The sequence below is a fragment of the Nicotiana sylvestris genome, chromosome 8, assembly GCF_000393655.2.
Source record: "Nicotiana sylvestris chromosome 8, ASM39365v2, whole genome shotgun sequence".
NCBI classification, from domain to species: domain Eukaryota; kingdom Viridiplantae; phylum Streptophyta; class Magnoliopsida; order Solanales; family Solanaceae; genus Nicotiana; species Nicotiana sylvestris.
In genome coordinates this window covers 216,430,140-216,444,482 of record NC_091064.1, presented here as the reverse complement: position 1 = coordinate 216,444,482, position 14,343 = coordinate 216,430,140, and the positions used below count along the sequence as shown (strand labels likewise).

The following is a 14,343-nucleotide window of genomic DNA, read 5'->3' as shown; positions in this document are numbered from 1 at the left end:
GTATACACATACATATATACATACATACATACATACATACATATCAGTATGAAACAAAAAATTCAATAAATTGTGTTTCATAGACGACAACAACAACAGCAACAACACAGGATAATCCCACCAGTGGGGTCTGGAGAGAGTAGTGTGTACGCAGACCTTACCTCTACCCTGGGGTAGAGAGACAAATTGTGTTTCATAGACGATACCCTCAAAATTGGTGAAGCACTAGCGAGGCAAGTTGAATCCTAGAACTTTAACAACTAACGATAAAAATGAATCTGTGAAGAAATACACCTCTCAAACCTGAAGATATACAGCTTGATGTTAATACGAGAACGTAAGAACTCTAGCATGTAAATTATGCTCCTACAATTGTTTATTGGCCAACATATCCATTGGCACGGCTACTTCCAAAAAAAAACTGCAGAAGAAATGCTCAATAACAACGATCAGAAAAAAAAAAAAAAGTGCAGTCCGGAGCACTATGCTCCCGTTATGTGCGGGATCCGGGGAAGGGCCGGACCACAAGGGTCTATTGTACGCAGCCTTACCTTGCATTTATGCAAGATGCTGTTTCCATGACTCGAGAAACATCCTCTAACCCGTGACCTCCTGGTCACATGGCAACAACTTTACCGGTTACACCAAGGCTCTTATTTGACCAGATAAAGCAGAATTGAAATAAAGGATTCGTTTGACCACCCCCTACAAGTTTGAGATTAAAGTGAAATTGATAAGCATTCGCTTTAAATTTGAAAACAGAATCTATGATCATTACGGCTAGAATCAAAAATATAATCTAAGAAATAACCAAATAAAGAGTGGTTTTTGAATTTAATTTTATAAATATTTGTATGTTTGTCTCATTCATATCAATGTCTCATGTACCTACCCTTCTTCCCAAGTACTAAACAAGCAGTTGCCTGGTTACTTGGTGAACGGGTACACGAATAGATAACAAGTAAAGGGAGAAGGTATATCCGAAAACCTCATGGATGAATCAACCAAAGCGTTTTTTGAATAACTGATGTCTCTTGGCTGGATCTTTAGGCTTGCTTTTAATAAGGCCTCCCTGCTTCTTTCCAGTGCTGCATTGCACATACAGGTATTTGTTAGTGTCAAGAATTTCACTTTCTATACTGAAATTTGCATTTCATAATCTGCATTTGTAGCAAATCTCCAACTCTCACTAACCAATATGGCAAAAACGTGTAAATAAAGCATCCATTCAAGTGAAAAACAAAAACCATACTTGTATTCCATATAAACCATCCCTTTTGCTCCTGACATGGCACTCATAGAACCCACGTAGCGACGGGCTTTTTGAAGAGCTATATCATCTGCATCTTCGTCTAGCTGCTCCAAGCCGACCGCATCATCGCCAGCATTCAATACCTATAGGTGAAGGTAAAGAGCACGTGAGTTGGCAACATCTTGAAGTAAAGTACGGAAAGAAAAAACTCTTTACTTGATGTGTAGGGGAAAAAAAGAGTAGAACCACCTTTCCAAGAAGTTGAAGCTGGTCATCAAGACGATGATAGCTTAACTCAGGCCCAGAATCAGGAGGTGGCAAGCTTGTGATCACCTAATACAAGAACAGGTCAGAAGAGCCACTACGAACGATCACTGTATCCAGATGAAAAAGTAGAACAACACGTATGCCATCAATGGCTTTACCAAGAGGCAATACCTTAAAGCTATAACCTTGATCAATCAAGAATTGCTGCCTTTTGGTTGAGTAGTACATTTCCTGCATTTGAACATTGCTAATAAGGTCATACTACAAAAATTGTCATTACCAAATAGAGTATAAGAAGATATCATACATCAACAGAAACTAGCAAACAGGAAAGGATTCTGCACCTGGGTATCTGTTGACACAAGGGAGTAAAAGAACGCATTATACTCCTCTTTACCTCCTGCCACCCTATCTTGATGGCGCCCCTGTCAACCCAACAATGAATTAAAGACTGGTTGATTGGAAACATCAGTCGCGAAGGCAGAAGGGCCCCCCTCGTAAAAAGTAAGGTGATAATAAATAATATGATGTCGTTACTGTATTTTTTTAATTGTTCACTTCTTTAATGTCGACATTGCTTACGAAAATTCCTGAAAAAAACATGAAGACGACTACCATCTTTTGGTCAAATACATAGGGAACGCGATGATAACCTTGTTATTTGTACAAAGGATACCTGGAGCATGACTCACTAGAGAGATTTTATCAGATATCATACTTTTAGTATTTGAAATAAGAATCAAAAGAGGCAATTCGGAACGAGAAAACAGACAAACCTTGGCCCTGAGAATACGCCCTAGACGTTGAGCTTCTTGTCGTCTTGAACCAGCATGTGACGAAATTTGAATTATAACATTCGCCTCAGGAATATCAATGGAGTTATCACCGACCTGTAAATAAAAGCAGAAATCACATCATATTCGCAAAAGAAGAACTTGGAATGTAACATTTTTTGTTAGAAGGTTAAGAATAACTTCGAATATAACACTTATGAATAGGTCGCAAGAGACTATGTTTTTAACTGAAAACAAGCAAAATGCAACTGAAATATGGCATTACAAATTTGAGATTCATGGTTCTGCACAAGTAAAGATGCAAACGTCTACAGATCTTGAAGGATAAACACAGATATGCATATAACATATATATGCACACGCACGCACACATGCATGTGTAAGAACGATTGCAAGCAATATTTGGTCCCAAGTCCATAATCAAGCCATTATCATCAAATCAAGTAGTCACAAATAATTTTGACACTGGCACAACTGGTGATATAAAAATCTGCTTGAATACAATACCTTGGATAGGAATACGGTGTTAACTTCCTTGCTTGTTTTAAATGCCTCAAGAATTTTTGTTCTTTCAACATGGCTGCATAACAAGATAAATTGCCCATTAAGACATCTTAAATGACGAAACAACAAAAAGGCATCTAAAATAGTGAAACAATAAATCTTTGATATGACATCTTGTGTAAACCTGGTAGCACCATAAATCATAGGTTTGCGAAGCTTCATCGCATACTCTGTAAGTGCAAAAAGATTGTCCGCAAATACAATTATCTTGTCCCCACGCTGCTGCTCATGAAAACGGATAAGAAACTCGCAAGCCCTGAACTTGTTTGGGTTCATCACATAAAGTGCCTGGAACATCACATGGTTATAAGTGTTAAAGAAAGAATAGTAACAATATGCCAAAAGGAAGGGGGGTGAACTCAAGAATATTACTGAAAAAGTGTCTTACAGAAGTCAAACAAACATGATTTTACAAAAGAGAAATTATGAATGATAAAACCATGGGGTGAACTCAAGAATATTACTGAAAAATTGTCTTACAGAAGTCAGACAAACATGATTTTACAAAAGAGAAATTATGAATGATAAAACCATCATATCACAATATCCATGTATGGAACATATTAGTAGCTGGAAATTGCAAGTCCCATTACACTCGGATTTCAAATCAAGACGTTGGTAGTTCAAGTCATCACAAGAGCAAACTGGAAAAGGACCATAGTTGCCTCCTGAGCAGGGGGTTTTGAGGGTGGGCTTTACCAAATGGGAAAAAATGCTGGTGAGTAATTACAGCAGTTACCTGGTTCGAATCTATTACTTCTGAAACTTGTCCCTACAGAGCAGCCATTCAATCTCTAATGTAACTCAGGAGACTTGTCTCTTTGGAGTACAACACCGAAATCTCTCATATAATTCACCTAACTAGGAAAAACAGAAATAGAAACCGCCAAATTTGGGTTTTAACAATATGGGCAATACAAGAAGTCAGGAGAGGATAGAACAAGAAGAAAATTTTGGTGCTCATTCATCTTTTAGGCTCCTGCCAGTCAAGGTCATTTCATCGTTTTTATTCACAGAATTTTAGACAGAACAATGTCATTCTGTCAGGACTAATTCGTCATACTTCACAGATTTTCACAATCACATAAATAGTGAAATTATGATGTTTTCTCAGCTGTAAGATCTCTCATTACACTGTCCCACCAGTTGATATCCATTTCAACAGACCTGTCACACGAACAAATGCCAAAATCTACTATGTTCTAAGGTCCAAACTGTGCTCGTCAATGAGATGAATGAATATAAATAAAATAAGAGCCATATGTAAAGTCATCAAACATTGATTTCTAAGCATTAAGCATGGAACAGTTTCAACAAAAACATACTTGCCGCTTCTTTGAATTTTCTTTTTTCAGATATTCAGCAAAGAACTCCTTAGTCATTGGACACCACACCTCAGCACATTGCACATTTGCAATAAATCCTCCTTTCACTAAATCCAACCAATTTGCTTCATACAACTTTGGACCAATAAGAAAGTTCAAATCTGTAATTCTCTCGTCTTCTCTGACAAGCGTAGCTGTTAAGTAAGCCAATAAGTTCATTAGAGTTTGTGAGATACCAAAGAAAGTTATCATTGCAATTTGCAAGAACTCTCTTTTTGAAAAACGTACCTGTAAGCCCAAGTTTGCAGTGTGATTTCGTGATACTAATGACCTTTCGAAACATATGTGCAGGAACCACATGCACCTACATTAATACCAAGAATCAACAACAACAACAACAACAACAACCACCACCCAGTAAAATCTCACTAGTGGGGTCTAGGGAGGGTAGTGTGTACGCAGACCCTACCCCTACCCCGAAGGAGTAGAGAGGCTGTTTCCGAAAGAAAACAAAGAATCAAACACCTATATTTATGCAATTATAAATTCAAATTTACCTTTAATATCTATCCACAGTTAAAGGGAAATTTGTTAAACAATTTTGTGACATGCATTTCCCACAAGATACTAGTACTGACCCATAGCATGAACATTCAAATATAACAGAGAGTGAGAATATATATCTGGAACATTCAAATAAATGCAGATATATCACATTAGAATAAAACAGTGTTGACATATCAGCAATTACTATTTAGTTCCAAATAAAAGAAAATAGTGAGACGATATTGTCCATAACTTATAGGTAAGAACTGAGTACAAGAGTGACACGGAAATGGGAAACTAACCCAACAAATACTAAATTGCTAATCACTTCTGTGAATATACCACCCCACCCCCCACCCCCACCCCCCACACAGTATATGTTTTTCCATAAACCACGACACAGACAGATATGATAATAAGGATAGCTTTCAAAATAAATGATTGTTTTACATCGACCTCAAAAGACATACGCAAGGCACTAAATTTTTTACACCTCTGTCCATCGTTTGCAACATGCTTAATTTGCTTCCATATGTGCGTAAAGCAACACTCATATATTAGATGCATATTTGAATGGCAAAACTTGAAACATTGCAAGACAAAGCATTTTACCTCGTCCATGAGGAGCAAACCCCACTCTCTATTTCTTATTTCTTCAATGATCTTCTCAGATTCTTCAGAACGCTTGCCACCAAAAGCAACCATGTTATATGTTGTCACCACTACACCAGCATTTCCACGGAATCTTTCTTTGCTGTCAGAAGTGAAACGACATATATGCTCTTCTCGGATAGTAGACCACAACTTAAACTGGAAAGCCCATTGATCCACAGACACAGCATTTGTTGCTAAACAAAGGCAGCTCTTTTTTATTCTGCTTGCTGCAGAGACACCTACTAAAGACTTTCCAGCACCACAAGGTAGCACAATAATACCAGATCTTGCTCTTCCTGAAGCATTTAACATAAATTTAACCAATGAGGCAGTTGGATTACATGTAACTCTTGGAACACCCAAAAATTATGAACATCTTAAAATCCCTCTCATCAAAGAAATTTAGATATGGTTCCATTGGAAAAATCAATATCAAGAAAGATGTCCAACTTTCATTACCACTTGCTACCCAGCCATCCCCCCTTCGAGAAACACATGCCAAACAAAAATAGCAAGAAAGCGACAAGGGCAATGGACCCTATGCTAAGAATATCTACACAATGTCTTCCCTTCTGTTTGTAACTTTTTGTTAAATGAAGTTCTACTGTAAAACTAGCTGTAGTAGGCTAAATAAATGAAAATGACACCTTAATTCTCTCTTTTATAACAATGCACACACTCGAACGAAACCAGATACCATCTTTGCAAGCACAGGGATGCAGCTTTCTCACATCTTTATACCTTTCTATAGGATTCCGGGACAGACCTATAGCTCAAAATGGTGGCTGGCTGGAGTTTTAGGAAACATTTAACTCCACATTAGGATATTGGTCAAGGAATCAAATTGAAACAAGAATTCATCCAAAATGCCAAACCAATTGTTTTAATGAAGAGTCACTTCTCACATCAAACTGCTTTCTTCTTGAGGTTGGAGCAACCCTTTCGCTGAAACTTCCTTGCGTCAGTGAAGTGAACAAAATAAACTTTGCACCCCTTTTATTGTTTTATGCAATAACCAATTTGACCAGCAAGAAACAATTAAAATAAACCCTCAAGGATTCAAGGCCTCTCAAATCTTAAATATTTCTATCTTGATTTGACCAGTACTCCATTGCTTCAATTTATCCTGATCCGGATATTTTTCAAGCATAATCACTACACTAAGTTAATACTAAGAAAAATAAGGGAACAGAAGAGCACATAAAAAGTTTTAGCAAAACAAAATCCATTGACTATGACATTCTTATCAAAAAAATTCACTGACTATGACAGCCGACGTTCAAATAGAGAACAAAACAAGAAGGAAGCACCACGTGTAAAAAATAAGTCCTTTGCTTGGTAAAATTTGGTTTCTACATCCTTACCATTTCCAAACATCTTACTAAGACTCTTCTCTTGATAAGGCCGTGGCTGCGCTTGAGGCTTCAACTCCATGTCAAGATCAGGATTGACCTGCAGTGTTAGGTAGGTATTAAGCAGAATTACTTAGCCATTGGTGGAACCAATAAATCACACCCTCAAACACCAAAATGTTGATGCAAGATAATTTTTTACTCAATCTTCTCATACTCGACCAAATGTTTGATTGGCCTATATGGATCACGAAAATGGCTCTCTAATCACATGGAGAAAATACTAGTCACACACCATTTTAGTTACTACCCTCAAGCAACTTATTCATTTCACCTGTGAATTTAAATTCTTGAAAGTTGAATAAAACTAGAATCATCATCAACAACAACATACCCAGTGTATTCCCACAAGTGGGGTCTGGGGAGGCTAGTATATACGCAGTCCTTACCCCTACCTACCTTGTGAAGGTAGAGAGACTATTTTCGAAAAAAATAAAACTAGAATCGTGTCAAACAATTTGGAATGGGCCCAAACAGAAAGCATCTTATAAATTGTGTCAAACAGACCATGTCGACAGTATACACATATTGAATGCTGAGGGTGGAATCCCTCTAGAGGGCCCCACCCACCAGGATCAATTTTAGCCAAAATACCAAGTACTTTTTATCAACCATGATCCTTCCATCAATGCAAGTCCTTGACTAGTTGGAAAACAGAAGTTTCTGTTGATATTTTAATTACTGCTTTCTTATTCTTCTAGGCTTATTAGTACTCCTATAAATGTTTAAAGGTGGTAAAAATAGCACAATGTGATCTAATGTTGTTACACGTATACCAAAACAAAATGGTTCCTTCAGCCAAAACTACTGATTAGTCAACTAAGGGGGTGTGATTCCTATTTTTACAGTAGGAACGATTCTCCCTCGGATAAATTACTCACTATCCACTGCTCCGCACAGATGCCCAAAAAAGGGAGAAGCAACTCACTGTATCATTCCTGAAGTCATACTCCTCCATCATGGGATAATTCAAAGCATTTGGCAGACACCGCTGCTTCACATTTTCAACCTGTCCGTATACAAATAGGTAAACAGTCAATTTCTAAGTAAAGTCGAAGTGTATTCACGAACAAAGATGTTCCTTTCACCAGGAAGATAAGTCTCCACACAACGAGATACAACAAATCCATTGGGCAATTGTAGCTCCCTAAGTAGATACTTGGATGATACTTAAACACAAATGTCTAAGTGGAAAACACAATGCAAAAATGAGCACAGTTAAGGCATATGCCACATATCTCTATTATGAGGTCTTCAAGTAACTGTTACTAATAAATAGTGAAATGAACTGTTGCATTAGAGTTTGGTCCTAGATTTACTTTAACCAATTGCCTAGTCAAACCACCACTAATTCATATTGCTAGAGAATCAATATCTAACAGTATAAGAACTGGTGTGGACTCAGCTCATATCTAACAGTATATAAATCCCCACACGTTGTACTACATTACAAATCATAGCTCCAAAATTAGACAGCCACATACTAAGTAAAGGGTACAGCAAAAACGAGACAAGCGAATAATCATCCTTAATAGGTGAAACAACAGCGGTGCTTACATCTGGATAGGTTTATTTGGTATAGGAAATTTAAATGCCATAAGAAATCTGGAGACGTAATGAATTCAAAGACCAAGTGAATTTGGAGACCTGATGTGAATTAGTAATCAGTGGTTATTTATTTCATAAATGCTGCAACTTATTTCAATGCAGCATCCGACACCACAAACCCCAACCTCTGCCAAAAGAGTGTAAAACGAGACCATCTTGCCACAAAGCATTAATTATTACCTGAGCAGGGTCTATTTCAAATGCGTGAGTTTCTTTTTCTTCAGCTGCAGCTGCCAAATCTGCTTCATTTATCAACTCATCATGTCTACCTTCGATTTCATTCACGGATTTGCTTACAGTAAACCCATCCCTTCCATGCATCCCCTATTTCAGAGATAACCAAAAAAGATTAATTTCTCTTGGTAGTATCTACTTGTAACAGAAAACAAAGCATCAAAATGAAGTTACTGGGTTTGATAACCATTACAGACAACAAAACTAGCAACTCAATAACATGAACACAGACCTCAGACGAAATTCTAGCTTTTGCAATGGCTTCATCGCTGAGCAATCTTTTCAACACCTAGAAATAATCACATCAAATGAATCAATTAATTATTAGCAATCCACAGTGAACCTTAAAGTTCAAGAAGATATCTCAAATAAAATCATTGTTACTTTAGCTAATTATCTTGCCTCTGGAAATGGAGATTCTACAAAATACCGATTCTTCTTAAGTACGAGCTTCACTTTCCCATAATTAGCAGTAGAAGCATGAACAAAATCAATCATCTCCTTGGGAAGCTTGGTTTTTGACAATTTGTTCAAAACAGCTATTATAGTTTCTGTCTCAAGACCAACTGACACAGCTGCATACAACGAGTGAGGCGTCAAGTTGTACTCATGCATCGACTCCGGCCTACAAAAATAAAAGCAATTCCGTTAATCCTCTCCAAACATCCACAAACAAACAAAAATGTAGAATGTATATCATCGACCACACAAAAGGTACCTGCAAACAGGCTCAGCAATGGCAATGAGAAAATCATAGGCTTGTTTATATAACGGAGAGAAGGTTTCAAGGAAAATTCTTCCATCAGCACAAGCCCACAATGGGCGATTGGCATGATCGGGTTTGAGTTCCAGTTTAGTGAAATCCATCTTCTTCCCTTCCCTCTCGCCTAAATATAAAAGTCATTCAAAACTTCCACATCAATTGAGTTGAAACATGAAACAAATTTATCCTATCAAAGCATCACCAAGTGTAACACTATAAAGCATGGCAAAAGCACCTTCAGCATTTAAAAGGCAATGGGTGCAGCTCTTAAAACATACATAAAACTATTGGATTTAAGTTATAAACACCGACAGTGTAATGATTTTTTACACTATTAGTGAATTTAAAGCGTAATACCAACAATTTCTATCAGATTACCAACTACTACTTTACAAGAGATTTATATGAGATTTATATGTAATTACCTAATAAGTGATCTCATTAAGTAAACAATTTTTGCACCATAAGTGCATAGAACACAAACTCATATTTTTTAAATAATTCTTTATATGTTCTTTACACATATATAGTTCTAGTGGATCCGCCTCTATTAATAAAGGTAGAGTAATACCATCTTGAAAATCATCATCGCCTTCTTCTGGGTAGTACTGATCATCATCGGCAGCTGAAGACCGATAATCCTCCTTCATCATCACAAAAATATAAAAAAAAATAGTAATAAAAATACAAACTTTATTTTTACTTAATAAAACAGCAAATAAGACATGAAACTTGCTGGGAAACTGAAGAACCTTAGAAGAAAACTTGATCTTTTTGCTGGGTCGACCTTTATCACCTGAATTCATTCAATAATATACATAATTTCATCAAATTGTTTTCCAAAAAATTTTACTAATTTTTGGGGATTTTTTTTTTCGTTAATGATGTAAAAGAGTTAAAATCTTTGAATGCAAAAATACCATGTCCGTGACCCATTTTGCTAGAGGGTTTAATCTGCTTATCGAATCCGAAAATATGAGCTCTTGAGAGCTTCTGTTTTCTCTTTGCTTGATACAGTCCGTCCGTTGAAAGGGCGGTTTTGAGGAAAATTGGTAAAATAGTCTATTCTGGTTTCTCCGATGGAATACTTATATATTTACTGGAACGTGGTCAATTAAATTAACATATTAGATGGTATTGCTTTATTAAATTTTAATTGTCATCCTATTTATCATATACCCAATAATTAAATCTCTATTAAAATTAAAGGAACTTATATTGTCATTAAATATTTTGTTTGTTCTATATTTTTCTTTATTCTATTATCCAATGCTTAGTATTTTTACATCGTTAACAGAAATTTTTATTAGCATATTACTTTGTTAAATATTTTTGTACGTTCGCTTTCTTTTTGTAATATAAATGAAGTATTTTTTTTAATCTTAAATTTTATTCTGTTGCCAATAACATTATCTGAATTTTAATAAATAAAATCTCTATTAAATTAAAGGACATATATAGTCATCGAATAACTTTTTTTAATGTATTTTTCTTTATTATATTAGCATTACTTGTTTAATATTATTGTCTACTAAATTTTTTTGTAATATAATAGAAGATATATATTTTACTACTCTTGAAAAAAATAATTATTTTAAAGTTTATTCTAATGTTCTCAGTAATATTGTTTGAATTTTAACGAATAAAATCTCTATTAAATTAAAAAACTTGTATAGTCATCAAATAACTTTTTGGTTCTGTATTTTTCTTTATTATATTATCCAATATTTAGTATTATTGCATTACTAATATGTAGAAACAAAAACATAAATATTTATACTGCACATAATCGTTTCATATATGAATCGAGTGTTGAGAACTTGAATTACTGCACATAATCGTTTCATAATCGTTTTATTGAGAACTTGAATTAATGTTGTTTTTGTTAAACACTCGATAAACACAATTGTGAATACAACGTTAATAGAAATAGAGTGTTGGTACTACATATAATTTTTCACAATTACTTCTTTTATTGTGAAAAATTTATTGAAGATACTTTTGATTAAAAAAATATGAGGATAAAGAAGATTACAACTAAACCCTCAAAACCTATTAAAAAATTACACCTAAACCCTCAAAACCTAAAGAAGATACTTTTGATTATGAGGATACAGACGAAGAAATTAAAGACGTAGACAATATTATGTCTTATTTGGAATATCTCGTCTCCGGTATGCCTTTTTTTCTTTGGTACATTGCAAATTACAAAATAGAAATATATTAAAATTTTGGGAAAATGACACTGTATAGCCGCTGTAAAAATAATAGCCAAAAAATATATAAAATTTATATATTTTATAGTATATATTCTGTATATTATATACAAAAATTATACAAATTTTATACATTTTTCCGTCTACCAAATGTAAATAGTTTCTGGCAAGGGCTAAAAATGATAATATCCCTTAAATTTTTCATAAGCTATATTGCTTGAATGATTGAATCTGTCAGAAGGAAAACTTTATTTCCTTGATCGCATTTTTTCATACTAACAAATATTCATGTCTCCAATTTTCATTTGCTAGAGGTCTACATATTTGTTTGCCTCCCCATAATATAAAATTTGATTTATTGACTTTCGGAAAATATTTATAATCTTCAATAATAGCTTTAAGAGGATTAAGTGGGCGTTTGGACATAAGAATCGTAAAATTTAAAACTAAAAAAAAGTGAAAAGAAATTTTGAATGAAAATGGTATTTGAAAATTGAGGTGTGTTTTGAGATGATATCTTCAAGTGAAGATTGAAAATTTTATGTCCTAATACTGATTGCGAAAATCAAAAAAAAAATAAAAAAAAATTGTATGTCCAAACGGACTCTACTCGTTGAAAAACAAATAATGAGAATATGAGACATCTGAGACTTTTTTACGACAACAAAAATATTATCGTCTGACCCTCAAGCATGACTGCATGGTTGACTCAAATTACCTCATTTCCTAGTAAAACACCCAAAGTTGAGCAAATAAAAGATAATCTCATTCACGTCAGGTTTCTTCTGCATTTTCTCTACCTTCATTTACAAGTAAAACGAAGAAACATTTAGGGGAATATACTTTTACTATTTCTGATAATGCTAATATGAACCAAATAAAGAACACTAGCAAATTGTTAAGAATAGAAAGGTAACTCAGTTGAGAATCATTACCAAGCAAGGATTTTCCGTCAGCAAACCCACAAATCCAGATAAACCTAACTCTTAAACTATTTAATGATAATATCAAATGCAACCACTGGCAAAGTCACATTTACAGGAAGTGAATTCGATTTTGTGTCCCTCAATTTTGGGTTTAGCACTTTGATCAGTCCTATACAGGGAAGTGTTTCTCAAAAGACACCATGTACAATCTTAAAATGAAAAGCCAGCAACTTCTTCATCTTCGTCCACGTCTATGTTGTTAGAGTTTCTTTTTAATATGGAAAGGTATTAAAAAGAGGGTGGATGAGAAATGGAGGGAAATAAAAATTTTGAGTAAAATTTTAAGTTTTCAAATGCACTTCATGTAGCTCTTAAAGAGTTAGGAGGAAGGCAAGCCTCGCGCCGCCATCGTCGCTCGCTCGGCTCGGCTCGGCTTCGGCTTAGGATTTGGATTTGGTCAAATGATTGATTGATTGATTAATTTTTTGGACCAAATTTATTTGTTAATAGTGAATATTAACGTAATATTATCCGTGTTTGAAACAGATGTTTTCGAATCCGTGAATATTAATGAGCAAGTGTTCATTCCACCATGTTGAATGCTTCCTCCATTAATTAAAAGCCTTAGTGCTCCAGCCACCATGAGTGCTTCCTCCATTAATTAAAAGCCTTAGTGCTCCAGCCACCATGAGAAAATGCTTCACCAAATGAGTGTGTTTACCAGCTGATTACACTATAAAAGAAAGGTGTCAGCAGCTTGTTGAAAAACAGAAAAAACGGACAAAAAACAGAAAGCAACAAGCAATCTGATTTCCTCTTCTGTTATCGCTCAACATTGGCTATAAATTGCATTCCTTCCTCTAAGAATTTCCATTCGACTTTTGAGTTTTCCTCCTTTCTTGTGCATTGCTTTAAACTACAAACAAAGCAACCGTAAGTGTGATTTGCTTCCGAACTTTGTGTTCGCTGAAACACTGGGGTTTAAAGTACCGCTACACCAGTGTATAATTCGTTCTATCCTGGGAGGAAATAATCCATAACCTTGGGTACTAGGAGGGGATTAAATTCCTTAAGGAAACACTGTGAATTCAGTGAGCTCGAATTAATTACTGTTTCATTTATATTTACGTTTATAGGCTAACGTTCTTTTCTCCAGAATCATTATTTACAAATACAGGTCAAATAAATATTAACAAGCTTATATTATTAACAAGCTTAAGGAATTTAACAATTTTAATTTTTGTATTTGTATTATTCTTATTATTCTGGAAACTAAAACCTTTGTGGTTTTGGGTACTCCCGTTTGGAGAGTAAAGCCTTCGTGGCGGTTTGTTGGAAATTAAAATCTACGTGATTTTTTTCTCCAAGTTTAAACGTTTATTTGTGTCATTCTTTTACAGAAATGGAAAATGACAACGGAAACCGAGTTGTTCCGATGATGACAGCCAACGCATCAACAAGCCGAACACCTGCGTTGGCACCGGCAGAGAAACCCGAAAAAATTTCTGGGATTGATTTCAAGCACTGGCAGCAGAAGATGTTTTTCTACTTGACTACGTTATGTCTACAGAAGTTCATCAAGGAAGATGTTCCTGATCTGCCAGATGAAACTCCAGAGAATGAAAGCTTTCTCGTGATTGAGGCGTGGAAGCATTCTGATCTTTTGTGCAAGAATTATATTCTTAGCGGACTGGATGATAATATGTATAATGTATACAGTGGCGTGGAGACATCAAAAGAATTGTGGAATGCACTTGAAAAGAAATACAAAACTGAAGATGT

The 14,343-nt window shown here is 35.1% G+C and overlaps 1 protein-coding gene across 2 annotated transcripts; it reads right to left on the bottom strand.

Annotated features, from left to right (window-relative positions):
- Nucleotides 1-238: 238 nt before the first annotated feature.
- Nucleotides 239-10,484, bottom strand: LOC104237893 (general transcription and DNA repair factor IIH helicase/translocase subunit XPB1). Of its 2 annotated transcripts, XM_009792126.2 has the most exons (21): nucleotides 10,340-10,484; nucleotides 10,172-10,215; nucleotides 9,991-10,063; nucleotides 9,375-9,543; nucleotides 9,059-9,281; nucleotides 8,889-8,945; nucleotides 8,603-8,746; nucleotides 7,743-7,823; nucleotides 6,767-6,854; nucleotides 5,361-5,698; nucleotides 4,491-4,566; nucleotides 4,203-4,396; nucleotides 3,002-3,165; nucleotides 2,821-2,893; nucleotides 2,296-2,409; nucleotides 1,864-1,944; nucleotides 1,691-1,750; nucleotides 1,502-1,585; nucleotides 1,253-1,395; nucleotides 989-1,088; nucleotides 239-705 (listed from the first exon to the last, which is right to left on the bottom strand). In XM_009792126.2, exons 1-20 carry the CDS (start codon nucleotides 10,353-10,355, stop codon nucleotides 1,001-1,003), a joined length of 2,310 nt encoding a protein of 769 aa, XP_009790428.1. In that variant the 5' UTR covers nucleotides 10,356-10,484; the 3' UTR covers nucleotides 239-705; nucleotides 989-1,000. The 2 variants fall into 2 exon arrangements, with proteins under 2 accessions (XP_009790428.1, XP_009790427.1); XM_009792125.1 differs by lacking the exon at nucleotides 239-705 and having other exon boundaries at nucleotides 808-1,088.
- Between the last annotated feature and the right edge of the window lie 3,859 nt (nucleotides 10,485-14,343).